This window comes from Dipodomys merriami, unplaced genomic scaffold (genome assembly GCF_024711535.1).
Source record: "Dipodomys merriami isolate MVZ:Mamm:240054 unplaced genomic scaffold, mDipMer1.0.p SCAF_1, whole genome shotgun sequence".
Taxonomy (NCBI): Eukaryota; Metazoa; Chordata; class Mammalia; order Rodentia; family Heteromyidae; genus Dipodomys; species Dipodomys merriami.
In genome coordinates, this window is record NW_027202270.1 from 547,380 (window position 1) to 574,882 (window position 27,503).

At 61.2% G+C, this 27,503-nt stretch overlaps 1 protein-coding gene across 1 annotated transcript in view; it reads right to left on the reverse strand.

Moving 5' to 3' along the window:
- Positions 1-1,234: 1,234 nt before the first annotated feature.
- Sned1 (sushi, nidogen and EGF like domains 1) overlaps positions 1,235-27,503 on the reverse strand; it is a 61,131-nt gene continuing 34,862 nt past the window's right edge. Inside the window, exons 13-32 of the mRNA XM_070002271.1 lie at positions 27,325-27,441; positions 27,010-27,126; positions 26,130-26,243; positions 25,497-25,673; positions 19,394-19,507; positions 18,038-18,151; positions 17,695-17,808; positions 17,224-17,337; positions 16,665-16,961; positions 14,947-15,130; positions 13,552-13,664; positions 12,757-13,038; positions 10,564-10,708; positions 10,413-10,495; positions 8,683-9,402; positions 7,194-7,310; positions 6,686-6,773; positions 4,770-4,852; positions 3,979-4,016; positions 1,235-3,540 (exon numbers count right to left, since the gene is read on the reverse strand). Coding sequence (XP_069858372.1) covers positions 3,991-4,016; positions 4,770-4,852; positions 6,686-6,773; positions 7,194-7,310; positions 8,683-9,402; positions 10,413-10,495; positions 10,564-10,708; positions 12,757-13,038; positions 13,552-13,664; positions 14,947-15,130; positions 16,665-16,961; positions 17,224-17,337; positions 17,695-17,808; positions 18,038-18,151; positions 19,394-19,507; positions 25,497-25,673; positions 26,130-26,243; positions 27,010-27,126; positions 27,325-27,441 — 3,119 coding nt within the window. The 3' untranslated portion in view covers positions 1,235-3,540; positions 3,979-3,990. The remainder of the gene's footprint in view (positions 3,541-3,978; positions 4,017-4,769; positions 4,853-6,685; positions 6,774-7,193; positions 7,311-8,682; positions 9,403-10,412; positions 10,496-10,563; positions 10,709-12,756; positions 13,039-13,551; positions 13,665-14,946; positions 15,131-16,664; positions 16,962-17,223; positions 17,338-17,694; positions 17,809-18,037; positions 18,152-19,393; positions 19,508-25,496; positions 25,674-26,129; positions 26,244-27,009; positions 27,127-27,324; positions 27,442-27,503) is intronic.

The window sequence follows — 27,503 nt, forward strand, 5'->3', positions numbered from 1 at the left end:
TGGATGGCGGGGGCCTGAGGTCGCTAGCACAGTGCGGAGGGTGTCATCTACTTTGCTAGTGGCACCCCTCATCTTTGCTCATCCTGTGTAGCTCACATGGGTGTGGCGGGCCCCACGACCAGGGTGGACATCAGTGGTGTGTTTTCTGTTGAAGCTGTCTCTGTTCACACAGCTTGCAGCACCCTTGCCAGGCTCTGCCCTTGGCCAAGTGGCATCTTTAGGGGATAGTAGAAACTTCTTTTCTTTCAAGTTTATTATGTACATATATAGTAAATTCTTAGCTGTATACATTCAAGGTTATCTGTATTCAGTTATCTAGAAATCACTGTTTTTTTCCTCTATTACACAGCCTAGTATACCTTCTACATGCCAGAACAGTGGTTGGAAAAGTAAGGCCCACTGGCCAATTCAGACTAGGGCCTCCTAGTTTTCTTTTAACAAATACAGAGTTATTCATAAATGTTTTTATATGGGGCAAAGGACTTTTCTTTGAAAATGAATATATCCACATAGAATCCAATGTAATCTTTCATAAATCATACTGATACTGCATTTTCTATTTTATTTTATTGTAAGGTGGTGAGTACATTTCTTGTTGCTTGTTAACCCCTCCCTCATTTGTATTTTTTTTTTTTTTTTGGTAATGGTTCTGGGGCTTGAACTCAGGGCCTATCCCCAAACCTCTTCTGTTCAAGGCTGGCACTCTACCACTTGAGCCATAGTTCTACTTCCAGCTGTGTGTATGTATGTGTGTGTGCGCGCGCATGCGCGTGTGTGCACATGCAAGAGAGAGAGAGTGAGGGGCAGGGAGGGAGATTAGAGATAACGAAGTCTGATGGACTTTCCTTCCTGTGTTGGATTCAGACTGGGATTCTCAGAGCTCAGCCTGCTGAGTAGCTAGAATTACAGGTGTGTCACTGGCACCTAGCTTTTTTTTTCTTTTAAAGTAAACATTTCCTCCTTTCCTTTCCTTTTTTTTTTTTTTTTTCCAGTCCTGGCACTTGAACTCAGTCTGGCCGCTGTTCCTGAGCATCTTTTGCTGAAGGCTAGCACTCTACCACTTGAGCCACGGCACCACTTCTGGTTTTTTCTGTGTACGTGGTATTGAGGAATGGAACCCAGGGCCTCATGCATGTGAGCCAAGCCCTCTACCACTGAGCCACCTTCCCAGCCCCAAGCAGAGGTTTCTTGACATGACTGTTGTACTTTTTTGAAAACAACAAATTGCATAACATACAGAAAGGCACACACAAGATTTTACTAAAAATAAAGCCTACAATATTATTCTTCAAAGAGCATTTTGGTAAACCACGTAGGATAGGCGGCTGTGGGCCTTTGCGCTCACTCTGGGTGTTGGACTTGCAGGCAGCCCCACGGGGCCCTCTACAGGAGCCGAGCAGAACTGTCTTGTGAGTCCTCAGGGAGAACGCCGCGGCTTGTGCTAAGATGGCTGTGCTCACAGCTGTCCAGGTCGGCCATGGACGCCTGTCACGGCACCCGTTGCACCCGTGGCCCCATGTTGCCCTTGCGGCTTCATGGTGGTGCCTTCTTTTCTTCTTCTTTTTTAACATGTTGAACTCAGGGCCTCCCCGTGCCCTCGCTTGGCTTTCCTATTCATGGCTGGCACGCCACCACTTGAGCCACACCTCCGTTCTGGCACTTTGCTGGTTCATTGGAGATGGAATCTTGAGGATGTGTCTGCACAGGCTGATGTCAGACTCCTGTAGGATTATAGGCTTACTGGTGGTGCCTTCTGGGTAAAGGTCCAAGAGCTGTTGTCTGTGGAAGTCCAGGGGTCTTTGGGGCCTTGGGGTGACTTGTCATCCAAGGGCTAGCTTCCTCAGCCCAGGAATCACACAGACCAAGGATTTTCTCACCATCTATTTGAGTCTGTAAAGCTTTATGCAGTTTCACACCTGTGGTTGTGTGTGAGCTGCAGCCGCAGAAGGCTGCCAAAGAGGCCAGGCCAAGAGCGCATGTTGCCTGAGCCTTTACAAAGAAGTCTGCGCCCCTGCTGGAGATGTAGTGTTTAGATCCAGTATAGTAGTAAGTGTGTTTCCTTCTGGAGAATGCATGAACAGCATGGAGGCGTGGAGGGAGTGGCCGGGACTCACTCGTCCACACCTTGTGCCTCTTCTCGTCTGTCTGGGAGCTGACAGGTCTTTTCTCCTTGTGTTTGGGCTCAGCCACTTTCTCTCTGATGTGGGAATGTGAGGATGGGTTTCTGAGCCCTGTGGAAGTATTACTATCTAGGGCAGGGAAGCTGTCACCATTCACAAAGGCACTAGCTATGTCTCTGGAATCCTGGGATTGATGGCAGGCACTACTGCACTTGCCCTGATTGGTCTTAGAGGAGTCCCTGGGGGCTGCCAGGTACAGGTCTTGGAGGGATGGGGGGGGGCACGGGGGAGCTGGTGGGTGCACAGGTCCTGGAGGGTCCCTTGGTGGGCTGGTATGTATGCAAAGCCGGGCCATCTGTTTTCCCACCTAAGAACAGAGGTTATAGAGGACTGGCTGTGGTGTGGACCTTGATCTTGATGTCCTTTTCAATCCAATTCTTAGCTCTTATCTTCCTGGGTTCTGAAAACTCTTGAGGTGGTGGAGTGTAATAAGCACATTCCAGATCCTTTGGGGGAAAGAGGGGAGTGTGAGAATGACAGGCATGTCCTCTTTTCAGCAGCTGCCTTTCCCCGGAGGACAGAATTCCTGTGGGGCCCACGTGGGGCCAGGCAGGGAGTGAAGGGAACCTGCGTTGTAGAAATGCATTGGCCCACTATCCTCAGGGACACGCGGCTCAGAGCGGTGGAGGCCTGCATGCTCCCCTGAACAGAACTTGGGCTCAGCACTGGGACTTTAAGTTTGAGTGCAGAGGCGGCTGCAGCCGCTGGCGCCCCCCGGAGGGCGTGAGGACTGCCTCCTCCCAGCGGCTCTGGAGTGAGGAGCGCTTGGGTGCTTGGTGGTATCTGAATGGGTGATTTAGTCTTGCCTTGTGTGCTCCTCATTGTTTTGAGAACAGGTGTTTGGTAAGCTTGTATTTAATGATTAGTTGTTTCTTCTCATTTGTTTCTATAGGAGTGGATTTGCTGGGTGAGTTCTGAAAAGGTGAGTTTTTCAAGTAACTTACTCCTACATCAATATTTCAAACCCAAGTAACCGTGGGTTCTTGGTCCTTACCAGGACTGAGTTGTTCCCAGGCCTTTGCGTGAGTGTTCTTAGAGGCTGAGGCCAGAGAGGAGGCAGAGCTGTTAGGGCTCAGGAACCGGCTGCTGTCAGCTCTCCTCCTGCAGTTTCTCTAGGAGGTGGGCCAGGTGCACGCGCCTCTCGCCAGGGCACCCTGAGAGCTTGCCCCAAAGCCCTTGGCCTTGTTAGTTATCTACAGCTCCCGTAGGAGCCATGCCTAGAACTCCTTTGCTTCTGGTTGTTCTTGGCCTTTGGGTGACATTTCTCTTTCCTGTCTTCAGCCATGGGAGAAAAGGCCCGCAGGAGCAGAGCCCCAGCTGTCCAGGCCCAGGGCGTGTGGGTCACGTCATAGTTTTCAGGCTGTTGTGAGGTATACCGACGCCCTTTAAGAGCCAGTGGGGTGTGTGGCCAGGGCAGGGAGGGAGGAGGGTGGGAGGGAAGTGCTGGGATCAAAGAGGGAAAGTTTCTTCCACTTTGGGGTTTGTGAGACCAAGAATTCTGGCATCCACTGTGTCTCGGGTGAGAGGTTGTTTTCAGCAGATGTCAGAGGCCCGAGCCCGCACCCTTTCCTCCCAGCAGAATTCTGTTCACAGGGGCTGGGGGCACCTGCCCAACTCCTCGGCACCCCAGGCACCTCCCTCCAGGAGTCAGCTGGCCCCCAGAGTCTCCCTCTACTGGGAGACTGGGCAGGAGGGCTGCAGTGCCTGGCCAGCGTCCCTGCTTCTCCACAGCTGGGAAGGAGGGCAGACCAGGGTAGATGGGGAGGGGGGAAGGAGAAGGGGGGAGAGAGACCCGTACCTTAAGGTTTCTTCAGTGTTTGACTGCTACTTTGTTTCCTGAAGTAAGAAAGTGGCTTAGTCGGAAAAGGTGTTTGTACCTTTAACCCTCCCTACTTCAGTTGATCCTCTCCCACCCATACCCCAGGTGTGGGGCACTGCAGGGCCGGTGCTGGTGAGGGAGGGTCCTCCTGTGCTCAGCTGAGTGCGCAGGCCGGCCTGCAGGCCTGCCTGCCTGCCTGCCTGCCTGCCTGCCTGCCGGCCAGCCTGGGAGCCACAGACAAGGGAGGCAGCAGCCCCACTGCCCGGCCCTGAGAGCTCTGACAAGAGCTGCCCAGGCCACGCCTGTTGATGAACGCAGGCCGTGGCTGCCTTGGCCCTGTCACACAACTAGTATGCGACTCTAGTGGGCGGTGGGGAAGGGAGGGGACCTGGGGTGAGGCCTTGCTGGTAGGCACACAGGGTGTTCAGGAACCTCTGTCAGTAAAAGCCCAGCGGTCACTCCAGGAACCCCTTGCCCCATGGGAAGGGCCTGGTTCTAAGTGGCAGAAGGATGCTAGGTGCCGGGGCTCAGCATGGCCATTCTTGTCCACTGGCACCCTTTCCTGTGTGAACTCATAGGGCTGAAGGAGGCCTGTGTCCTTCCACCCAGCCCTAGGCGTCCGTGTGCGCACACACTGGGCACGGTTGCACAGGGGAGGTGCTGTATTTCTGGGAGGCACCCTGGCTTGGCCCAAACCTCTTGCCCTGTGTCCCGCCCCCAGTCACCCTACAGAAATGCATGCAGTACACGGGGCGTGGCCCCAGGGGCACCTGTGTGGGGTTTCTCAAGGCTCGGGCCTTCGCAGCGCTCTTTGAAGCAGATGTCCTGGTGAACTTTGTAGACTCGCTTATACCTGTTGTCACAAGGAAAGCTCTGTGAAGTCATAACTGAGGGGGAAACCTGCCTACTCTATGCAGTGAATACCCAGGGTGAATGACATTGGAGGGAAAGACCATATAATGAGAACATGCATGTATTAAATATCCATCTTAAACATGAATGAGTTAGGGCTGAGCACCAATGGGTCATGCCTGGAATCCTAGCTACAAAGAACAAAAAACTCAAGGACAGTGCATAGGCCCCGGCCAGAAGGGGCGAAAAACACAGAAATTGTTGAGAACCAACATAACACTGTACTATTCAGAGTATGTGGAAGTAAAAATGTCTGATCACAATTCAAAGGATGGGAGGAATGAAAGTATCCATTTAAATGTGCCATTGTACTGCAGTTGGATACCAGTAATTTCAGGTATGTGGTGGTGAAATGAAGTTGCATATTGTAAATCCCAGAGCCACTACAACCACAGGCAATGGTAAAACAATCCAAAATGAAGCAGAATAGGAGGAAATGTAATAAAGAACCAATGGGACAAATGGCAAACAAACAGCAAAATGGCAGATTTAAACCTAGCCACATTATGCCTAAGTGTCATTTAAATGGGCTAAAAGGATCATCGGAGGGGCTATCAGACAGAGTCCAGGCCTGGAGATCCTCCCACCACGCCTCTGAACGCTCCCCAGTCCTGGCCTCACCCCCTGCCTCACTCCAGCCTGGCTGGGCTCCATCCTCGGGGCTTGCCAAGCGTACCTGGAGGCAGAGCCTTGGAAACATTCTGCGTTGTTGTCACCTCTTCCCTGAGACCTGCCTTGACTCTGTTTCCCACATGGCCTTCTAGCCTTGTGCTGTCATTCCCTTTCATCTGAGGCCCTCCCTGTGGCCTTTTCTTGTTTTGTTTTGTTTTTTTTTTTGGTCGGTCGTGGGGCTTGAACTCTGGGCCTGGGCGCTGTCCCTCAGCTCTTCAGCTCAAGGTGAGCACTCTATCGCTTGAGCCACAGCACCACTTCTAGTTTTCTAGTGGTTTATTGGAGATAAGAGTCTCACGAACTTTCCTGCCTGGGCTGGCTTTGAACTGCGATCCTCAGATCTCAGCCTCCTCAGTAGCTAGGATGACAGGCGTGAGCCACCAGTGCCCAGCTCCCTGTGGCTTTTTGTTTTTGCTGGAGCCTGGGCAGTGTCCCTGCACCTCTTTGTGCTCAAGGCTAGTGCTCTATCACTTGAGCCGAAGCACCACTTCCTGCTTTTTCTGTGTCATTTATTGGAAATGAGTCTCACAGACTTTTCTGCCTGAGCTGGCTTTGAACCACGATCCTCGATCTCAGCCTCCTAGAAGCTAGATTTACAGGTGTGAGCCACTGGTCCGGCTCTTGGTGTGGTTTTCTACGACAGCTTCGTTGGCACGCATGCTCTTAGGACCATTCTCTTACCACACTTGTGTGCAAGTGCTCCCGGTGTGCGCCGGTCTCAGAGCACACGCCAGGCACCCAGCACTGTGTGGGTTGACTCGGTGGGGTTAGCAGGAGGGTCCCAGGAGACCCTCAGCCCACTTTGCCCATGGGAAACTGAGGGAGGAATAGTTTGTCCAGGGCAAGTGGCAGTTAATGGTAGCATGGAGACCATGTTCTAGAGGCTCCAAGGAGGAGAGGAAGGCCCAGTCCCCGACGTCTGCAGGTGACCGCAGGAGCAGGTCAAGGCCTTGGTTTTGCTCTGGCAGCTCTGGCCCTTGGCGTGCTGCTCATCGCTGCCTCAGGCTCCTCACTGTCACACTGAGGGCTCGCATGGCCTCATTACCCCCCATCAGCCTCCCCTCCCCGGAGAAACGGAGGCAGAGGACCCACACCAACTTACACATGGTGGCAGACACCTCCTTCCCAGACAGGAAAGGACTTGGTCTCCGAGAACAGCCGTGTGCAGGGACGGGGCACCTTCTCACAAGCTGTGGTACAAGAAAACCGTGTCACCCCGAGGAAGGCCGGTGGCCTGGGGCCTGTGCCAGCTGTGCCCTGGGCCCCGCCGATGACGGGCTGACCTGATCCCACTGTGCGCGGCCTGCGGGCACTTCCCTCCAGCCTTGACCTCTGGGTCACGGCTGGTGTGGGAGCAGCTGACTTCCCACCCTGGAGGTTCGGCCCCACCTGGGACCTTCCCACAGCTCTGTTGTCCCCGGCCCCTGCGGTGTCATCTTGCTGTGTGTGGCCCCGCCCCTCTGTCCAGCCCGTGGGCAGTACCCCATCCCGGCGCTGTGGATGGGTGTGTGGCTCGTCTCTGGGCCCCTATCCCCACTGCCTCCCTCCCTGGGCGCCCAGGGCTGAGCCCGGGGTGCCAGGGCCGGGCCCAGCAGCCAGCCCTGACGTACCGAGCTCGCAGCGCCTGCCTTTGAAGCCAGGGCCACAGTCACAGCTGTGGGCGGGGGCACCCGGCACACAGGTGCCTCCATTCTGACAGGCATCTTCTGAACAGCCTCCAGGGGCACCTGGAAACAGACAGGAAGGGTCAGCTGTGTGGTCAGGAAGGCCGGCTGGTACCGCAGGCCCTCTGCATGTCTGCCCCTTCTGTGTCAACACTGCTGGTCTGGGAGTGGACACAGGTTAGGTGTGCAGAAAGGGGAGGAGTGGGAAGACAGGCCTTTGTATGCCTGGCCTGATTCACAGAGAGGGGGAGGAATGCAGGGAAGGACCCTCTGTGCATGGCTCTAATGTTCTTTGCTTGGAGTTGACCAGAGCGTCTTCCCATCTCGGCAGCTCCAGGCAGCACTGGCCTCGGCCCTCGGTGTCGCCTGTGGCAGTTGGCACTGCCAGGAAGTTACCAGCCTGCCCTTGCCCTCTCAGATAGTTTCCCCATTTAAACAGGATTGTGACTTCTCCATCACATCCAGTATGAAAAAAGGCTCAGCCTTCTTCTGTCCATCTAACCCAGCCCCTGCATCACACTGTGTGGTCCCACTGTGTGACAGCGCATGCAGACCTTGTGGCCGTGTGGTCCCACTGTGTGATAGCCCAGACAGACCTCGAGGCTGTCTCTGGTTACCATCCCTTAGCTGTCATGGAGACTGGTAAACGCTGCAGGATGGCCGTGACCTTGGGGCCACGGGCCATGTCAGACCTCCTGAGAGGGAGTTAGCGGACCACTCACTCCTCTCCTGCCTCTGGGCTTCTTCAGATGGAACATGGGGTAGCAAGGGGCTCAGTCGTGTGACCCGTCTGAGGGAACGCTCGCTTACTTCAACCCTAACACGCCAGACAGCACACCTTCACTCTGCGTGAGCTGTGCCTTAAGTAAGGGACGCTGAAGCACCAGCACTGGACTGGGCCCACACTGGCGCCTGAGGACAGGGCCAGCACAGGCCTCCCCTGGGGAATGCCGAGCTTGACGCCAGTTTGCAGCCCACCCTGTGGGGCTGCATGCCCTGGGGCCTGGGCAGGCCTCCGGTGTGACCCACACGCCTACCACGCATCTGGTTTTCTTTGGGGTCAGTTGAATGAGCCCACCCTGAGCTTGTGATGTAACTCAGGGGAAAAGGACGGTTGGTCCTAGAATTGTCCCTAGGAGGACAGAGCAAGTGACAGACTAAGGAGAGCACGTGTCAGCGCCCTGCGGACTGCCGTGCCTCAGGCCCGCACCTGCCCCGAGGCCCCTCCCTCCACAGGCTCCACTGCCCTGAACCAACAGCACCTCGGAGGGAGTGGGGGGGAGGGTGTGGAGGCCCCTCTTTTCCTACGTGGGTGGGTGGGTTGGGCAGGTGCTGTCTGAAAGGACAGCTGAGCCACCTGGGTGGCGAGGCTCAGCTCACCCTTTGCCCTCCAACCCCTCAGTGTGTGATGCCCGGTGGTGGCCCAGGCGCCTACTTTCTGACTTCCTGTCCACGTCCTTGTCACCACGTCCAGGGGGCTGGAGGGCCAGGTGGGCCTGCTCAGCGGTCTCCATGTCCTTGTCACCACGTCCAGGGGGCTGGAGGGCCAGGTGGGCCTGCTCAGTGGTCTCCATGTCCTTGTCACCACGTCCAGGGGGCTGGAGGGCCAGGTGGGCCTGCTCAGCGGTCTCCATGTCCTTGTCATCACGTCCAGGGGGCTGGAGGGCCAGGTGGGCCTGCTCAGCGGTCTCTTCCGTGTCCTTGTCATCACGTCCAGGGGGCCGGAGGGCCAGGTGAGCCTGCTCAGCGGTCTCCATGTCCTTGTCACCACGTCCAAGGGGCTGGAGGGCCAGGTGGGCCTGCTCAGCGGTCTCCATGTCCTTGTCACCACGTCCAGGGGGCTGGAGGGCCAGGTGAGCCTGCTCAGCGGTCTCCATGTCCTTGTCACCACGTCCAGGGGGCTGGAGGGCCAGGTGGGCCTGCTCAGCGGTCTCTTCCGTGTCCTTGTCACCACGTCCAGGGGGCTGGAGGGCCAGGTGAGCCTGCTCAGCGGTCTCCATGTCCTTGTCACCACGTCCAGGGGGCTGGAGGGCCAGGTGGGCCTGCTCAGCGGTCTCTTCCGTGTCCTTGTCACCATGTCCAGGGGGCTGGAGGGCCAGGTGGGCCTGCTCAGCGGTCTCCTCCGTGTTCCCGAGTGGCACCAGTGTGGTGGGTTCTAGGAGAAACTGGAGGTGACCACACACATCTGCTCTGAACCTGGACCTGACCTGGGCCTGCCTGGAGCTGCCCTCCTCTCTGGGGCCTACAGCCCCGCCTCCAGGGCTGCTCTCCGCCTCCAGCCCCCCCCCCCCCCCAGGCTCTGGGGAAACCCAGTGAGCTGCTTTGCCAGGAGCCTTCCTACTGCCCAGGTGATGACCTCTGTCCCCATTTCTCTCCTTCTGTCCTTGCCTCTTGGGGGTGGGGGACAAATCTTCCTCTTATCTGCCTGCGTTCTCTGTAGGATGTATCCTCAGCCCCCAGCTGCAAGTCTTGCAGTGACCACTGCCAGGCAGCTGGGCAGCTCCCTGGGAAACCCCAGTCTTTGCTCTCCCCACGTTGTCAGTGGTCGGGCTTGCTATCCCTCAGCTCTTCAGCTTAAGGCTGGTGCTCTAACACATGAGCTACAGCGCCACTGCCAGTTTTCGGGTGATAAACTGGAGATGTCTCATGGACTTTCCCCAGATGTCAGCCTCCTGAGTGGCTAGGATGACAGGCGTGAGCCGCCGGCACCCGGCTGCTCTCCCCTTTCTTACTTAGAAGCAGCAACGCCTGCACCAACCCTCAGCCCGCGAGGGCGGAAAGGGCCTCCATCTCCCTGCCACCTCCCCTTCCTCTGAACGTGGCTCTGGAACAGGCCGTCAGGTCTCTGCTGGGGTCCCATGAGAATGAGGCCTGGCTTTTAGGGGACCTCTGCCAGTACTGTGGGGGATGTCTGCTGCAGGCAGGTTCTGGAACTCACCCCTTGCCCAGCCCGGCAGGGCATCGGGACCCAGGGGCTGGGGCCGCTGGCCCGGAGCCAGCCACCGGCCTCCCCTGCTGGGTAGACTGCACTCTGGCACCGACCCAGGAGCCCAGAGCCCCCTGCATGGGGGGAGCCCCTGACTACACAGGTGGCAAGGGCCTCGTCACCGCTGATTCTGGGGACGGGCGCTGGGCCGTGCGTGGGGCCAGGGCGTCTCAACTCACGTGATCCCACGGTGACGGCTCTGTGGGGAGAGCCGCGGAACCTAGCACTCACTCTTCTTCTTCCATCCACCAGCTCCGAGAACCTGTGAGGCACGGGGGGGGGTCACGGGGCTGAGCGCCCCCGGGGGCCAGGCAGGGGCGGGGCAGGTACCTGGGTGGCCGAGTGGGCGTCCCCGGGGCGCTGTGGTCACTGAGCAGGTGCAGCTCGGGCAGGCGCACAGGGGGCGGTCTGTTTCGGAGCACCCGCGGGTGGTGTCCGCCCTGGTGCCAGCGTCTGTCAGCACCATCCCTGGGGGCTGCAGAGCAGCGGAGAGGAAGGAGAGTGGCCACTAGCTGGGGTGGGCTGCCCTTTGCTCTTGGCCTCACTGCTGGCAAGGGGCATCTCAGGCCCCGCTGGGCTGTGCAGGGGTGAGGGGTGAGGAGCAGGGCGTCTCAGGCCCCCCCTGCTGGGCTGTGCAGGGGGGGCGTCTCAGGCCCTGCTGGGCTGTGCAGGGGTGAGAGGTGAGGAGCAGGGCGTCTCAGGCCCTGCTGGGCTGTGCAGGGGTGAGGGGTGAGGAGCAGGGCGTCTCAGGCCCCACTGGGCTGTGCAGGGGTGAGGGGTGAGGAGCAGGGCGTCTCAGGCCCTGCTGGGCTGTGCAGGGGTGAGGGGTGAGGAGCAGGGCGTCTCAGGCCCCGCTGGGCTGTGCAGGGGTGAGGAGCAGGGCGTCTCAGGCCCCTGCTGGGCTGTGCAGGGGTGAGGGGTGAGGAGCAGGGCGTCTCAGGCCCCGCTGGGCTGTGCAGGGGTGAGGGGTGAGGAGCAGGGCGTCTCAGGCCCCGCTGGGCTGTGCAGGGGTGAGGGGTGAGGAGCAGGGCGTCTCAGACCCCTGCTGGGCTGTGCAGGGGTGAGGGGTGAGGAGCAGGGCGTCTCAGACCCCTGCTGGGCTGTGCAGGGGTGAGGGGTGAGGAGCAGGGCGTCTCAGGCCCCCGTTGGGCTGTGCAGGGGGGGTGTCTCAGGCCCCGCTGGGCTGTGCAGGGGTGAGGGGTGAGGAGCAGGGTGTCTCAGGCCCCACTGGGCTGTGCAGGGGTGAGGGGTGAGGAGCAGGGCATCTCAGGCCCCCCCTGCTGGGCTGTGCAGGGGGGGCGTCTCAGGCCCCGCTGGGCTGTGCAGGGGTGAGGGGTGAGGAGCAGGGTGTCTCAGGCCCCCCCTGCTGGGCTGTGCAGGGGTGAGGGGTGAGGAGCAGGGTGTCTCAGGCCCCCCCTGCTGGGCTGTGCAGGGGTGAGGGGTGAGGAGCAGGGCGTCTCAGACCCCTGCTGAGCTGTGCAGGGGTGAGGGGTGAGGAGCAGGGTGTCTCAGGCCCCGCTGGGCTGTGCAGGGGTGAGGGGTGAGGAGCAGGGCGTCTCAGGCCCCGCTGGGCTGTGCAGGGGTGAGGGGTGAGGAGCAGGGTGTCTCAGACCCCTGCTGGGCTGTGCAGGGGTGAGGGGTGAGGAGCAGGGTGTCTCAGGCCCCGCTGGGCTGTGCAGGGGTGAGGGGTGAGGAGCAGGGCGTCTCAGGCCCCGCTGGGCTGTGCAGGGGTGAGGGGTGAGGAGCAGGGCGTCTCAGGCCCCCCCCGCTGGGCTGTGCAGGGGTGAGGGGTGAGGAGCAGAGCGTCTCAGACCCCTGCTGGGCTGTGCAGGGGTGAGGGGTGAGGAGCAGGGCGTCTCAGGCCCCCGTTGGGCTGTGCAGGGGGGGTGTCTCAGGCCCTGCTGGGCTGTGCAGGGGTGAGGAGCAGGGTGTCTCAGGCCCCACTGGGCTGTGCAGGGGTGAGGGGTGAGGAGCAGGGCATCTCAGGCCTCCCCTGCTGGGCTGTGCAGGGGGGGCGTCTCAGGCCCCGCTGGGCTGTGCAGGGGTGAGGGGTGAGGAGCAGAGCGTCTCAGACCCCTGCTGGGCTGTGCAGGGGTGAGGGGTGAGGAGCAGGGTGTCTCAGGCCCCCCCCTGCTGGGCTGTGCAGGGGTGAGGGGTGAGGAGCAGGGCGTCTCAGACCCCTGCTGGGCTGTGCAGGGGTGAGGGGTGAGGAGCAGGGTGTCTCAGGCCCCGCTGGGCTGTGCAGGGGTGAGGGGTGAGGAGCAGGGCGTCTCAGGCCCCGCTGGGCTTGCGGGCCTTGTCAGGTCTCCTCTGTCCCGCCCCTCAGCACCTGTGGGACCCACCTGTGTCTGCTAGGAGCCAAGCTGGGCGTGCGGGCTCACGCCCACTGCCAGCTTCCATACAGACCAAGGCACCCTCACTCGGCTTCTCTGCGTCCTGCCAGACCTGTGTCGGGTCTGCCTGCGGCTGTCCTGGGGGGGGCACCCCCTCCCGCACAAGGCCTCGGCCCCGCCCGGCACTCACAGGTGATGATGTAGAGGTGTGCGGGCTCGCTGTGCAGCTGGCCCTGCTCCGTGCCCTGCACGGCCGTCACGGAGAGCTGGTACCGCCGCCCAGGCAGCAGGTCGCGCACCGTGTAGGATGCCAGCTTCCCGTTGGGGACATAGCGGCTCTTGGTGCTCTGGCTGGTGGTCACGTTGATGACATAAGCCTCCAGCGAGGTGCCTGGAGCAGGGGGGTCCCAGACCACATGGGCCGCGGTGGCCATGACGCGGGAGGCCGTCAGGTTCGCCGGTGGCAGGGGCCCTGGACGGGGACAGCAAGGGCGGCTGAGGGGCCGGCCGGGGCGTCTGGGAAGGGCACACGTGGGATCTGGCAGGGGGGGCTGAGGCCTGTGAAGCCCAGCAGTGTGTCTGCGGTGGGAGGGCCGGGCTGCTGCCCGCAGTGTTACCCAGCCTGCTCGCACAGACCTTCCCCAGGATGTCGGTGAGGGAGGGCTGGACGCAGGGGTGTACCCTGGGGGGGTGTGTGCCTCCCGGCGGGGCTGTCCCTCCTCCCCACCGGGGAGCGTGTACACACAGGTGAGGCAGGGGGTGTCCCCAGAGAGGGCCCGCCACCGGCCCCTCCCGACCCTCCAGCTCTGGTCAGTGTTGGGTGGAGGCCGGCAGGGGGTGGGCGCTGAAGGTGGCCTGGGAAGGTGTTCCCAGCAAGGGCCCTGGCCAGACTGGCAGGGCGGCTCCCTCCTCAGCCTTGGGAGGCCAGGCCGGGCAGTTTGGAGAGGCCTAGACGTGCATGGTAGAGGCTCACAGGCCTACTTACGGGTCCACACGTGCAGTGGTCCCGACGCCAGGCTCTCCGTGGGCCTCTCTGCCCCTGCAGGCCCACTGAGGGTGGTGGTCCGCAAGGTGTACCTCCTTCCAGGCAGCAGGCCCCTGCCACAGCAAGAGAGAGAACTTCCTAAACTGGTGGCCTGGGCCCCCTCTGTGGCAGGGCGGGGGTGGGGGGCATGGCTGGCCCTCAGAGTATGAGGCTGGGGAATCCTGTGCCGTGTCCTGTCTGGTCGGGGCTCCTGGAGCGTGCCCAGGCTGGAAGCTCTCTGAAGGCCCAGGGGGCTGGGTCCCGAGTCTAGAGGGTCCCTGGGTTACGGCTCGTGCTGACACCTGCTTTCCTCCTGGGGCTCTGGAATCTTCACAGGCACAGACAGGGTCCCCAGTGGGTGACCAGCCCCGTGTGCCCACCTGGTCAGCGCTCCTGACCACAGCATTCGGCATGCCACGCTGTGGGGCAGTGCTCAGCTACCTGTGGGGCCCCTTTACGCCGAGTCCTCCTGGGCAGGCAGGGAGGTCAGTGGCCCCTGACTGGCGTCAGCAAAGCCCACCTGGGCCACTTGTGCTGTGGGCTGGAGCTGCCAGAGGCCCCTGAGGATCAGCAAGGCTCACCTGTGCTGTTCACAAATCATCTCAGACACCCTCAGGAAGAAGCCAGAACATACACCAGGGAAAGTCATGGAAGCCAGGCTGGTGGCACACGCCTGTCGTCCTAGCTACTCAGGAGACTGAGATCTGAGGATCACAGTTCAAAGCCAGCCGGGGCAGGAAAGTCTGTGAGATTCTTAATCTCCAGTTAACCAGTTAACCACGAGACAACCAGAAGTGGCGCTGTGGCTCAAAGTGGTAGAGCGCTCGCCTTGAGCACAAAAGACAGAGCCCAGGTCCCAGCTCACGCCCCATGACCAACAAAAACAAAACAAAACAGAAACCATCCCGGCAGTGCTTACGACAGAGAGTAGAGGGGCCTGCCTGGTGTGGGAAATGGGATGACTCTCTACTACAGCTGCAATCCACGTCCAGCTCTGGGGCTGGGGCAGCGGCCGCGCCCAGCAGCCCCTCCTGTCCCCTCCGGAGGGCTCTGCTGCGCTGTGGCCCCTGTTCTTAGTCCCCATCACACCTGTTTGCTCTGCACAGGGATCCAGAATTTTCCTCGCGGGCCATCCCTCCCCAGGAAGCCCAGGCCCCACGCTGCTGCCTGCCAGCCACTGTGCAGGGGCTGTGCGGATCTCCTCCTCTGTGCCCAGGATCTGTGGGGCCCCACTGTGGTTCCTTTCAGTAGTGTCAGGCGCCGTGCTGTTCACGGTGGCTCTGGGAGGAGACCACTCAGCACCAAGGGGGAGGATAACTGTTCAGACACGGAACTCACTGTGGCCTCTCCGCTTACCCGAAGGTGAGCTGGTCCACACTCCTGTCCACCTCAGTGGCCCGGCCCTGGGGGGCCTCTGGGTGGAGGATGGACACTCGGACCCCGCTGACGGTGGCGTGGTGGACCCTGTGCAGGGCCCATCGAACGGAGATGGCACTGGCTGTCACGTTGGTCACCTCCAGGTCCTCAAGAGGGCGGGGTCCTGGGGGTGGCGGGCTGCTCAGCGGACGCAGGTACCCCTTGCTCCCAGGGGAGGGGGGCTGGTGACAAGGCAGAGCTCAAAAAAGATGCTGGGTCTCAGGAGGTGGGGGAGACGGGTCAGGGGTTCAGGCAGGGTGCAGACACCCAGGCTGTGCTCCAAGGTAGTGGGTACAAAGGGGCCCTAGCCAGGTCCTCAGTCTAGTGACATGCAGAGGCCGAGGCTGCTGGCTGCTTGGTCTCGCAGGGCGCGCCTGGTCCTGGGCTGGGCAGTACTAGGCCGTGTGATTGAAAGCGGCAGAGGATCTTCCTCAGCCTCCATAGGCACGGGGCTACTGGCCTCAGCTCCCACCCGTCCCGTCTCCCCAGATGTCCCGCAAGCGCACTGCCCGGGGGTTGCAGCCCAAGCGCCAAGCCCCTGGTACCCAGGGCCCAGTGCTGATGGCGGTCTCTCTGGCACATCCCGGGCCTCCAGTTAAGGCTCTGAGGTGGGGGCGGGGCAGGAGTCCGGCAGACCCCATCTCAGGAGCTGTGCCCAGCACGAGCCCACCCAGCACAGAGGCCCTGAAGGCTCCCGCACCACCTGCTCCACACCCCGCATCGACATCTCTGCGGTTCCCCCACTGGCCTGCCACAGCTCACCTGGCTTCATGGCCCTCCTCCCCCCGCCCCACATGGACATCCAGGCTCCTCCACCCCTCCCCCATCACATGAGCATCCAGGCTCCTCCACCCCTCCCCCATCACATGAGCATCCAGAGTCCTCCACCCCTCCCCCATCACATGGACATCCAGGGTCCTCCACCCCTCCCCCATCACATGAGCATCCAGGGCCCTCCCCCCCTCCCCCATCACATGAGCATCCAGGGCTCTCCACCCCTTCCCCCCTCACATGAGCATCCAGGGCCCTCCCCCCCTCCCCCCTCACATGAGCATCCAGGGCCCTCCACCTCTCCCCCCTCACATGAGCATCCAGGGCCCTCCACCTCTCCCCCCTCACATGGACATCCAGGGTCCTCCACCCCTCCCCCACATGAGCATCCAGGGCTCTCCACCCCTCCCCCCTCACATGAGCATCCAGGGTCCTCCCCCCCTCCCCCCTCACATGAGCATCCAGGGTCCTCCACCCCCTCCCCCATCACATGAGCATCCAGGGTCCTCCCCCCCTCCCCCCTCACATGAGCATCCAGGGCTCTCCACCCCCTCCCCCATCACATGAGCATCCAGGGTCCTCCACCCCTCCCCCCTCACATGAGCATCCAGGGTCCTCCACTGCCCCCACATGGACATCCAGGGTCCTCCAATACCTCCACAGGACATCCAAGGCCCTCCACTGCCTCCACATGAGCATCCAGGGCCCTCCCCTGGGCTGCCCCCGCAGTCTCCCCTCCAGTGCAGGTCTGTCCACTGGGCTCCCCTCCCACCCCCAGCCCAGACTCCCAGCGCAGGTCTGTCCAGGTGCCTTCTCCCACCCTGGCCACCCACCCAGGGCTTCCTGCCCAGGCACCCCCACCCCAACGGGCGGCGGCCGGCACTCACGTGTGCGGGCCAGCAAAGCTGCGGGCCGGCTGATGTCATTCTTGTTGTTGGCGTGCCGCTTGACGGAGAAGATGGAGATGTTGTAGGCGCGGCCGGCCCCCAGGGCCCGCAGCTGGTGTGAGGAGCGGCCGCGGCCCACAAAGTCCGTGCGGCGGAAGGAGCCATCTGCCGAGGTGTAGGTGACCGCGTAGCCATCCAGCACCTGCCTGGCCGCCGAGCCCTCGGGTGGGCTCCAGGACACGGAGATGCCGCCCTCCTCCACCCTCTCCACCCTGAGGGCTGTGGGTGGGAGGAGCTCTTCGGCGGTACAGCCAAAACAAGAAAAGCTGGTCAGCTGCCCGCTGTGCTGTGCCGGTCAACCGGCCTAGGTCTGGGCTGGGAGGCAGGGCAGGGCGGCTGGGGGGCGCTCTCCCTGCTCCGGGACCCCACCCCCAAGGTTTCACCTGGGCCCTGACACCCTGACCGGTGCCCTCCCCACTCAGCAGCGCCCTGGGCTCCGCTGCGAGGGCCAGCGCTGCGTCTGGCGGGGAGGGCCTCCCCCCAGGCCTGGCCACCTCACCTTTAGTGCAGTCTTTGCCTGTGTAGCCCACTTTGCAGGTGCAGCTGTGGGAGCCATTGCTGGCCAGGCAGTAGCCACGGCCCCCACAGGGGCTGGAGAAGCAGGGGTCACTCACTGAGAGAGGAGACGGCATGAGGAGGACGGGGTCCCGGCCAGCCTCCCTGGCCCGGCCTCCACACGTGTGAGCTGCTGGCTGGGCCCTGCCTGAGCACAGTCCCGGGCAGCGCCGTCCCGGGCAGTGGGCAGCGCTGGGGGGCAGTGGAGCCTCGGGCCCCAGGGACCCGCTGGGGGCCAGGAGGGGGCAGGCAGGGAGTGCCTGTCATGGGCAGCGGGGAGCGCAGCCTGTCCTGGGTCGGGAGGCCTGGGCAGGCGGAGGAGCTGGGGCTGGGGGAGGAAGGAGAGGGTGACCGAGGCGGCGTCTCCCAGGAGGGGCTGTGGAGTCCCATTGGGCGGCTGGGCCCAGGTGCCTACCTGTCTCACAGTGGTAGCCAAAGAAGCCCTCTGGACACACACACAGGTAGGTCCCGCCGCCGTCCTGGCACCGGCCTCCGTGCTGGCAGGGGCTGGAGCGGCAGGAGTCCACCTCTGGAGAATAGCCCGAGAGTCGGCCCGCGCGGTGGGGGGGCCACTGGGGGCGGGAGGAAGGGACGAAGAAGGCGGGGAGCAGAGGCCGGGTGGAAGGTGTGGGGAGCCTGCAGGGGGGGAGGGGCTCTTGGGGAACCCCTCTGCACCACAGGTCTCCCTGCCCCTCCTTCCAGAGCAGCCTCCCATGGCCGGCCCCTCCCGGGGCCCTGCCAGCCTCCAGACGCCCTACCTGTCTCACAGAGCACTCCAGAAAAGCCCTCTGGGCAGGCACAGGAGAAGGACCCAGGGAGGTCTCTGCACACGCCTCCATGTCTGCAAGGCTGTGAGCTACACTCATCCGTCTCTGAACAGACAAGGCAGTACTGGCTCAGAATGCAGGAACCTCCCGGTTCTGGATACTTCCTGAGGAGGACGGGGTCTGAGGAGGATGAGGGTCTGAGGAGGATGAGGGTGTGAGGAGGATGAGGGTGTGAGGAGGATGAGGGTGTGAGGAGGATGAGGGTCTGAGGAGGATGAGGGTGTGAGGAGGACAGGGTGTGAGGAGGATGAGGGTCTGAGGAGGATGAGGGTGTGAGGAGGACAGGGTGTGAGGAGGATGAGGGTGTGAGGAGGAGGGTGTGAGGAGGATGAGGGTGTGAGGAGGACAGGGTGTGAGGAGGATGAGGGTGTGAGGAGGATGAGGGTGTGAGGAGGATGAGGGTGTGAGGAGGATGAGGGTGTGAGGAGGACGAGGTCTGAGGAGGATGAGGGTGTGAGGAGGATGAGGGTGTGAGGAGGATGAGGGTGTGAGGAGGATGAGGGTGTGAGGAGGATGAGGGTGTGAGGAGGATGAGGGTGTGAGGAGGATGAGGGTGTGAGGAGGATGAGGGTGTGAGGAGGATGAGGGTGTGAGGAGGATGAGGGTGTGAGGAGGATGAGGGTGTGAGGAGGATGAGGGTGTGAGGATGAGGGTGTGAGGATGAGGGTGTGAGGAGGATGAGGGTGTGAGGAGGATGAGGATGTGAGGAGGATGAGGGTGTGAGGAGGATGAGGGTGTGAGGAAGATGGGGACCTGTCCCTGCCGCTGTGCCACTTTCATCTCTGGCCCTGTCTCTGCTCCCCCTGGCAGGCCTGCCACCCCCACTACCGCCAGGGCTCGGGCTCCGGCCAGTCTCGGGCTTCATGCCTGAAGGCTCCCTGGGGCCCTCACTGGGCACTGCTGCTCCCGTGTGATGCCCTCCGTCGGCCCAGTATCTGGGGACGTAGAGCCCTAAGCAGGGGTGCATGTCCAGTCTGGACACACACCGTAGGCCTGTCCACTAGTGGCTGGCAGCGGCTGGCATCAGAGGTGTCTGCTGCCCACCTTCGTGTTCACCCACGGACTGGAGTCTGGCAAGGTAGTGCTTCTCAGCCAAGCTCCATCCCCAGGACGTGGGAGTCTAAGAGGTGTGGACGTCTGTGCTGGCAGCCTTAGGGGTCAGGAGGGGCCACACTGGCGTCTAGACAGAGCGGCTAAGGTGCACAAGTGGCTGTGGCCTGGGGACTGTGTTGGGGGCCGTGGCCTGGGGACCGTGGAGGGCACCATGGTGGGGGCCGGCGCTCTTACCCAGCTCACAGTGGACACCCTCATACCCTGGGCTGCAGAGGCACAGGTACCCGGCGGCGCGGTCCTGGCAGGAGCTCCCATGCAAGCACGGCTGGGAACGGCACTCATCTGCTTCTGAGGAGGAACCACAGAACGAAGCCACATGGCCGTTACTACGCCCAAGAGCGTTAGGGTGGACAGGAATTCACTCTGAGGAGCTGGACAAGGTCTTTGCTGTCCCCTGGCGGGTGGAGATGGTTGCTCACGGTGGCCTGGAGGCCTTGTGAAGACATGGAGTTAACTCCCAAGGCCTCAGCAGTCTGGCAGATCTCACCGCCGCAGCACAGAAAGGCCATTTGTGGAACAGTGCATTCAGGGGCAATCTGCAGATACAAAACGTTCGCCACAGGTGTCTCCTGTATGGGAACCTCGCTCCAGGGTGTGTGTGTGTGTGTGTGAATTTAGCCTGAGAAAAACCCAATTGTAGTGCTCACTTAGTAATAACAGCAACCCTGTGGACCTGGAACTAGCCCCACACACCCGGGGCCTCGTCCACACAGCTGGGGCTTGTCTGTCCACACACCCGGGGGCTCGTGGCACACGCGCTGCTCATCCACTCAGAGCTCCTCCTCAAAATCAGCCTTTAAGAGTCTACAGGTCACCTAAGCAGGGTATGGTTTTGTTTTTGTTCATGAGCACTGTTCATATCACAGCATCTTATCATCAGGGCCTTGCTGGGGTCCTGGCAGTTTTGGTTTTGCTGCTGTTGGTTGATGGTGTCTCACGTCACCCCTCAGTTTGGCAGGCACTGGCCTGTGCTCTCGACGGCTTGCTCTCATAAAAGACGTGGCTCTGTCCGTGGGTTTGTATGGAATTGCCAGAACACAGGCAGAGTACCAAGTCATTTGCCAAGTGCCTAGGCCAATTTCTAACAAATCCTGCTGGTCAGGCCTGTCATCCTAGCTACTCAGGAGGCTGAGAGCTGAGGGTCACAGCGGGGGCAGGGAAGTCTGTGAGACATCTCCAATTAGCCAGCAAAAAGCTGGAAGTGGAGCTCGGCTCAAGTGATCGAGCGCCAACTTTGAATGAAAAAGAAGCGAAGAGCTCAAGGCCCTAAATTTAAACCTTGGTACTGCGCAAAGGCACACATGAAAAATCTATTCCTATATTTCACACAAATTATAGTTTTTAGAAAACTCTTTAAGCCTTTGCTCCATTTGAACTGACTACTGTGTGTTGAGGCAAATGTCAATACTTTTCCACATGCAGAACCATTAACTCTAGCTGTGTTCTGCACCTTGATCCTGTCTCCTGTGACCTCCTAAACCCCCTTCCTTTTTTTGGATTTTCTGTATGTACGTTTGCACCTTTTCTTCTCCCTTCCTTTCCTAAGCAATGCCTTCCAGTCCCTTTGTTCATCAACCTCCAGGAACAAGGAGTGGACAACTGGATCTTCCTGAAGATGGAAAAAAAAATATTTTGCCCTAAGTTTGGTAGCTGTAGACTTCTCATAGATGCCCTTTATTAAGCTGGAAAAAAGCTTCCTATCTCTCTACTCATTTATTGAGTTTTTAATAATAAACTTTGCCAAGTGCTCTTAATACATTGAGCTCAACATCATATGGTTTTCTTCCTCTCTCTTAATATGAGACATATCAATTTTCAGATGTAGGCCCAGCTCTACTCCCGATAAATCCCACTTGGTAGTGATAACGGTGTCCTCGTTTTGATTTAGGAATACCCCATTAGGACTTTTTCATCTGTGTTCATAAGAGCATTAGCCTAGAATGTCTAGTTTCATAATGTCTGTCTGCATTGAGTATCAAGGCAATATTATTGTCCTTCCTGTGTTTTCCAGGAGAGCTTGCATAGTTTGTATCATTCTTTTCTTAAATCTTGAAAGCTTGTTTGCTGGGCTGGCCTTTTCTGCTCTCAGAAGTTTGCCAATGCTGACTCGGCACACTGGGTGGCATCAACCATAAAATGGCTTGGGCTCAGTGTTTCACCATGGGAAAAGGTTTTAGATGCTGCTTTGATGTCTGTAAGCAACCACAGGGTATGTAGGCACCCTGTATTGCCTTGATCCACTTCAAGATATGCTGTCCTGTGAATATGACGTCCTTTACGCTAGGACTTCACATTTATTTGCGAACACAGTCACCAATGTCCTCAGTACCTTTTAAATCTCAGCTGAATCTTCACTTCCACTGGTAACAGTTTTTATTTGTGCTCTTTGTTGTTCTTGCCCAGTCTTCACAGAGATCTATCCTTTTTATTAGAATACTAGCTTTATTTTTTCTTGCATCTGACTTGTTTCATTAATTATGGCTTTTACCTTTATTGTGTCTTTCCCTCTTAATTTCTTTAATATCATTTGCTACTTGTATCCCAGTTTCTGAAGTCAGACATTTCTTTTTTTTTCTGGGGGGGGGGGGTCCAGTCGTGGGGCCTGAACTCTGGGCCTGGGCGCTGTCCCTCAGCTCTTCAGCTCAAGGATAGCGCTCTACCACTTGAGCCACAGCGCCACTTCCGGCTTTTTTCTTTTTGCTTATGTGGTGCTGAGGAATCGAACCCAGGGCCTCATGCATGCAAGGCAAGCGCTCTACCACTGAGCCACCTTCCCAGCCCCTGAAGTCAGACATTTCTTGATGAGCCTGGAGTGTATCTTCTCACACTGGCAAGAAGGCCAGATACTTCCCCCGAAGCGCTTCTGCCAGAACCTGCCAGTCGGCTATGTAAAGCGTTGTAAATCATTTAAGAATATTTTTAGCACCTGTTATGACTTCTTTGTCTCATGAGCTACTGTGAAATATCTCAAAGTACCTCAGATCTGCATGGTGCTATTAGTAGAGGATGTATTAGCTTAAGTCAGTAACTGTGTAGTTCAAATGTATCTTTGCTGACTTTTTCTTCTTAATCTGCCATTAAGAGACATGGCTCAAAAATCTCCCAGTTCTAAGTGTAAGATGTTGCGACCTCTGCAGGGGCTGGCTGCCACAGAGGTGGCGGTGTGGCTCCTCCCGGAGCCCTGGGCTGGCTGGCGAGGCCGCTCCGGTCCAGGGCTGCTTTCCCGAGACGTCCCGTTCTCTTCTCCACGATGCGACGCGCTGCTCCAATCCCTGACACCTTCTCCAGATGTTTACCTTCCAGATTCCTGTGTCCTCCTGTGTGCAGTCTCTATAGCTGTTTTGTTTAAAATAAACCTCATGCCCTTTATCTGGCAAGTTTAGTGCATTCATATTTATAATTTTATAATAATAATTTGTTTTTTTTTTTGTCAGTCGTGGGGCTTGAACTCTGGGCTGTGGCTCAGCTCCTCAGCTCAAGGCTAGTGCTCTACCACTTGAGCTACAGCACCACTTCTGGTTTCTCTGGTGATTAATGGGAGATAAGGGTTTCATGGACTTTCTTGCCCGGGCTGGCTTTGAACCACGATCCTCAGATCGCAGCCTCTTGAGTGTAAGGTCCGCTCCTGGATGACGAGCAGACTCCACCCTTCTCCACTCTCCTTGCAGCAAAGTCTCCATCCAGTACCTGTGTTACCTAGCTAGGATTACAGGCATGAGCCTCCAGCACCCAGCTTATAATTATTTTCGATATTAATATTTGCTACTTTTCTCTGATTTTCTTCTTTTTAGACAGTGGCAAATGACAAGTCTAGTTGCAGTGTTCTGGAGCTCTCTTTTCTCTCTTCTAGGCTTGCTGACCTTATTCTTTAAGTACTCCCCTTCCCGCCATGAGAGGGTCTTTTTTTCATTTTTTGGTTGTAAGGCTTGAACTCGGGGTGTAGGCGCTGTCCCGGAGCTCTTTCAAAGCTCACCACTTTGAACCATAACTTCATTTCCAGTCTTCTGGGAGTTAATTGGGCATAAGAGTCTCATTTCTTGCCCAGGCTGGCTTTGAACCACGATCCTCAGATCTCAGCCTCCTGAGTAGCTAGGATTACAGGCGTGAGCTGCCAGTGCCTGGCTGAGTTTTTTTTACGTTGTCACATTTGGTTAACAATTTGATTAATAACAACATTTAAGTCTTCAGTTTACTTCAGTGTCTATCCTGTTTGGGATTTACTGAGATTCTTGGAGTGTTTTTAGAAGATAATTTTTCAATCATTGACTTCAAGTCATTTTTTTTGCTCAACTTATGCCTCCCTCCGGGGTGGGTGAGGGGGGGCCTCCCTCCGGGGTGGGTGAGGGGGGGCCTCCCTCCAGGGTGGGTGGGTGTGGGGGGCCTCCCTCCAAGGTGGGTGTGTGTGGGGGCCTCCCTCTGGGGTGGGTGTGGGGGGGCCTCCCTCCGGGGTGGGTGTGGGGGGGGCCTCCCTCCGGGGTGGGTGTGGGGGGGCCTCCCTCCGGGGTGGGTGGGTGTGGGGGGGCCTCCCTCCGGGGTGGGTGTGGGGGGCCTCCCTCCGGGGTGGGTGTGTGGGGGGGCCTCCCTCCGGGGTGGGTGTGTGGGGGGGCCTCCCTCCGGGGTGGGTGTGGGGGGCCTCCCTCCGGGGTGGGTGTGGGGGGCCTCCCTCCGGGGTGGATGTGGGGGGCCTCCCTCCGGGGTGGGTGGGTGTGGGGGGCCTCCCTCCGGGGTGGGTGTGGGGGGCCTCCCTCCGGGGTGGGTGTGTGGGGGGGCCTCCCTCCGGGGTGGGTGTGGGGGGCCTCCCTCCGGGGTGGGTGTGTGGGGGGGCCTCCCTCCGGGGTGGGTGTGGGGGGCCTCCCTCCGGGGTGGGTGTGGGGGGCCTCCCTCCGGGGTGGGTGTGGGGGGCCTCCCTCCAAGGTGGGTGTGTGGGGGGGCCTCCCTCCGGGGTGGGTGTGGGGGGCCTCCCTCCGGGGTGGGTGTGTGGGGGGGCCTCCCTCCGGGGTGGGTGAGGGGGGGCCTCCCTCCGGGGTGGGTGTGGGGGGGCCTCCCTCAGGGGTGGATGTGGGGGGCCTCCCTCCAAGGTGGGTGTGTGGGGGGGGCCTCCCTCCAGGGTGGGTGGGTGTGGGGGGGCCTCCCTCCAGGGTGGGTGGGTGTGGGGGGGCCTCCCTCCAGGGTGGGTGGGTGTGGGGGGGCCTCCCTCAGGGGTGGGTGTGGGGGGCCTCCCTCAGGGGTGGATGTGGGGGGCCTCCCTCCAGGGTGGGTGGGTGTGGGGGGGCCTCCCTCCAGGGGAGTGGGGGGGCCTCCCTCCAGGGGAGTGGGGGGGCCTCCCTCAGGGGTGGTGTGGGGGGCCTCCCTCCAAGGTGGGTGTGTGGGGGGCCTCCCTCCAGGGTGGGTGGGTGTGGGGGGGCCTCCCTCCAGGGTGGGTGGGTGTGGGGGGGCCTCCCTCCAGGGTGGGTGGGTGTGGGGGGGCCTCCCTCCAGGGTGGGTGGGTGTGGGGGGGCCTCCCTCCAGGGTGGGTGGGTGTGGGGGGGCCTCCCTCCAAGGTGGGTGTGTGGGGGGGCCTCCCTCCAAGGTGGGTGTGTGGGGGGGGCCTCCCTCCAGGGTGGGTGGATGTGGGGGGCCTCCCTCCAGGGTGGGTGGGTGTGGGGGGGCCTCCCTCCAGGGGAGTGGGGGGGCCTCCCTCAGGGGTGGTGTGGGGGGGCCTCCCTCCGGGGTGGGTGTGGGGGGCCTCCCTCCAGGGGAGTGGGGGGGCCTCCCTCAGGGGTGGTGTGGGGGGGCCTCCCTCCGGGGTGGGTGTGGGGGGCCTCCCTCCAGGGGAGTGGGGGGCCTCCCTCAGGGGTGGTGTGGGGGGACCTCCCTCTGGGGTGGGGGGGTCCCTCTGGGGTGGGTGGGGGCCTCCCTCCAGGGGAGTGGGGGGGCCTCCCTCTGGGGTGGTGTGGGGGGACCTCCCTCTGGGGTGGGGCCTCCCTCTGGGGTGGGGGGGTCCCTCCGGGGTGGGGGGGGCCTCCTTAGGAGTGTGGGTGGGGGGCTCTGACGCCACAGCTCTGGGTGGAATTGGGGGCACACAGGCATCTAGACCCATCTCTAAGCATCCTGCCTCTGGCTGCATGGTGGCCTGGGTGCCTGGCTTCTCCTGGGGCTGCTCTGAGGACGGGAAACCCCTGGGGAGGGCTGTCCAGAGCAGAGCTGACCACGGCCTGGGCTGCTGCCTCACGGCCCTGCGGCTCGGGAGAGGGGATGAGGGGTTCCTCTGTGCCACCCGCCCCGAGGCCCCAGTCACCGAGGCACTGGGGAGGCTGGCTCCAGACGCCCTGGGGCTGGCAGACACGGCTGTGGTGGCCGGGGACGCTCAGGCTGTAGCCGAGGTCACAGGCATACAGGGCCACGGCGCCCACGCGTGTTCCATTGAAGCGCACCGTGGCATGCTTCACCTCCTCGGGGCGGCCGCAGTCCACCTCTGCGGGGCACAGCGCCGGGTCCTGAGCGTGGCCGCCCTGCCAGGCCCTCCACAACTCCAACAGACCCGACTCAGGGCTCTGCAAAGGTCCGGAGCCCCCCTGCCCAGCCCCCCTCTGCTCCCAGGAGCCCCCTGCCCAGCCCCCCACCCCTGTTCCCCAGAGCCCCCCCCCACCCAGCCCCCCACCCCCGCTCCCCAGAGCCCCCCCGCCCAGCCCCCCACCCCCGCTCCCCAGAGCCCCCCGCCCAGCCCCCCACCCCACTCCCCGGAGCCCCCCCGCCCAGCCCCCCCACCCCCGCTCCCTGGCTGTCCGGAGCCCCCCTGCCCAGCCCCCCACCCCACTCCCCAGAGCCCCCCCGCCCAGCCCCCCACCCCCGCTCCCCAGAGCCCCCCGCCCAGCCCCCCACCCCACTCCCCGGAGCCCCCCCGCCCATCCCCCCACCCCGGCTCTCTCACCTGCCTGGCATCTGTGTCCTGTGAACCCTGGTGGACAGTGGCAAGAGAAATCCACGCCCAGATCCTCACAGGTTCCCCCATTCATGCATGGGCTCCGGAAGCAGAGGGAGGGGGCTGCGAGAGTGCAGAAAGGGCCATCCCTGAACCTCCAAGTGAGCCTGCACCCGCTCTGCACCCGCACCCACCCGCCACGGCCTGCACCGCCGCCCTCCACACCCTGGCCAGCCCCCCCACTGACCTCCACACCCTAGCCAGCCCCCCCACTGCCCTCCACACCCTGGCCAGCCCCCCCACTGCCCTCCACACCCTGGCCAGCCCCCCCACTGACCTCCACACCCTGGCCAGCCCCCCCACTGCCCTCCACACCCTGGCCAGCCCCCCCACTGCCCTCCACACCCTGGCCAGCCCCCCCACTGACCTCCACACCCTGGCCAGCCCCCCCACTGACCTCCACACCCTGGCCAGCCCCCCCCACTGACCTCCACACCCCTGGCCAGCCCCGCCCCACCCACTGACCTCCAAACCCCTGGCCAGCCCCGCCCCCCACTGACCTCCACACCCTGGCCAGCCCCCCCCCACTGACCTCCACACCCCTGGCCAGCCCCGCCCCCCACTGACCTCCAAACCCTGGCCAGCCCCGCCCCACCCACTGACCTCCACACCCTGGCCAGCCCCGCCCCCCCACTGACCCTCTAGACCCTGGCCAGCCCCGCCCCACCCACTGACCTCCACACCCTGGCCAGCCCCGCCCCACCCACTGACCCTCCACACCCTGGCCAGCTCCCCCACTGACCCTCCACACCCTGCCTGCCCCCACTGACCACACCCTGGCCAGCCATCTTTCCCCCCACCCCACCCCACCCCCGTGCAGTCTCCCTACCAATCTCACAGTGCCTTCCAGAGAAGCCCGGGGGGCAGTCACACTTGTACTTGCCGATGTAGTGGAAGCAAGTGCCACCGTTGTGGCAGGGGCCAGAGGCACAGGAGTCAGGCTTTCCTGGGAATGGAAACCAGCGGGGTCCAGTCACAGCCCCCGTGTCCCCTCTCCATCTCCCCAACACCCAGAAGTGGGGGCCGGTCGTCAGGAGGATGCTTCTGAGAAGCCCTGGTGGCGGTGGGTGAGGGCGCGGGTCCGGGCCGGCTGGGCTCTGTCCCTCATCCCCAAGGGCCCGTCGCGGCCCCCCCCCGCGCGCACCGATCTCACAGTGCCTCCCGGTGAAGCGGTACGGGCAGGTGCAGTGGTACTCGCTGCCTACTTCTTTGCATGTGCCCCCGTTCCGGCAAGGCCCCGAGCTGCACGGGTGGGGCCGGGCTGTGAGAGAGAGAGGCATGAGTGAGGGACCGGCCTCCCGGCCGCAGCCACCACACCAAGGC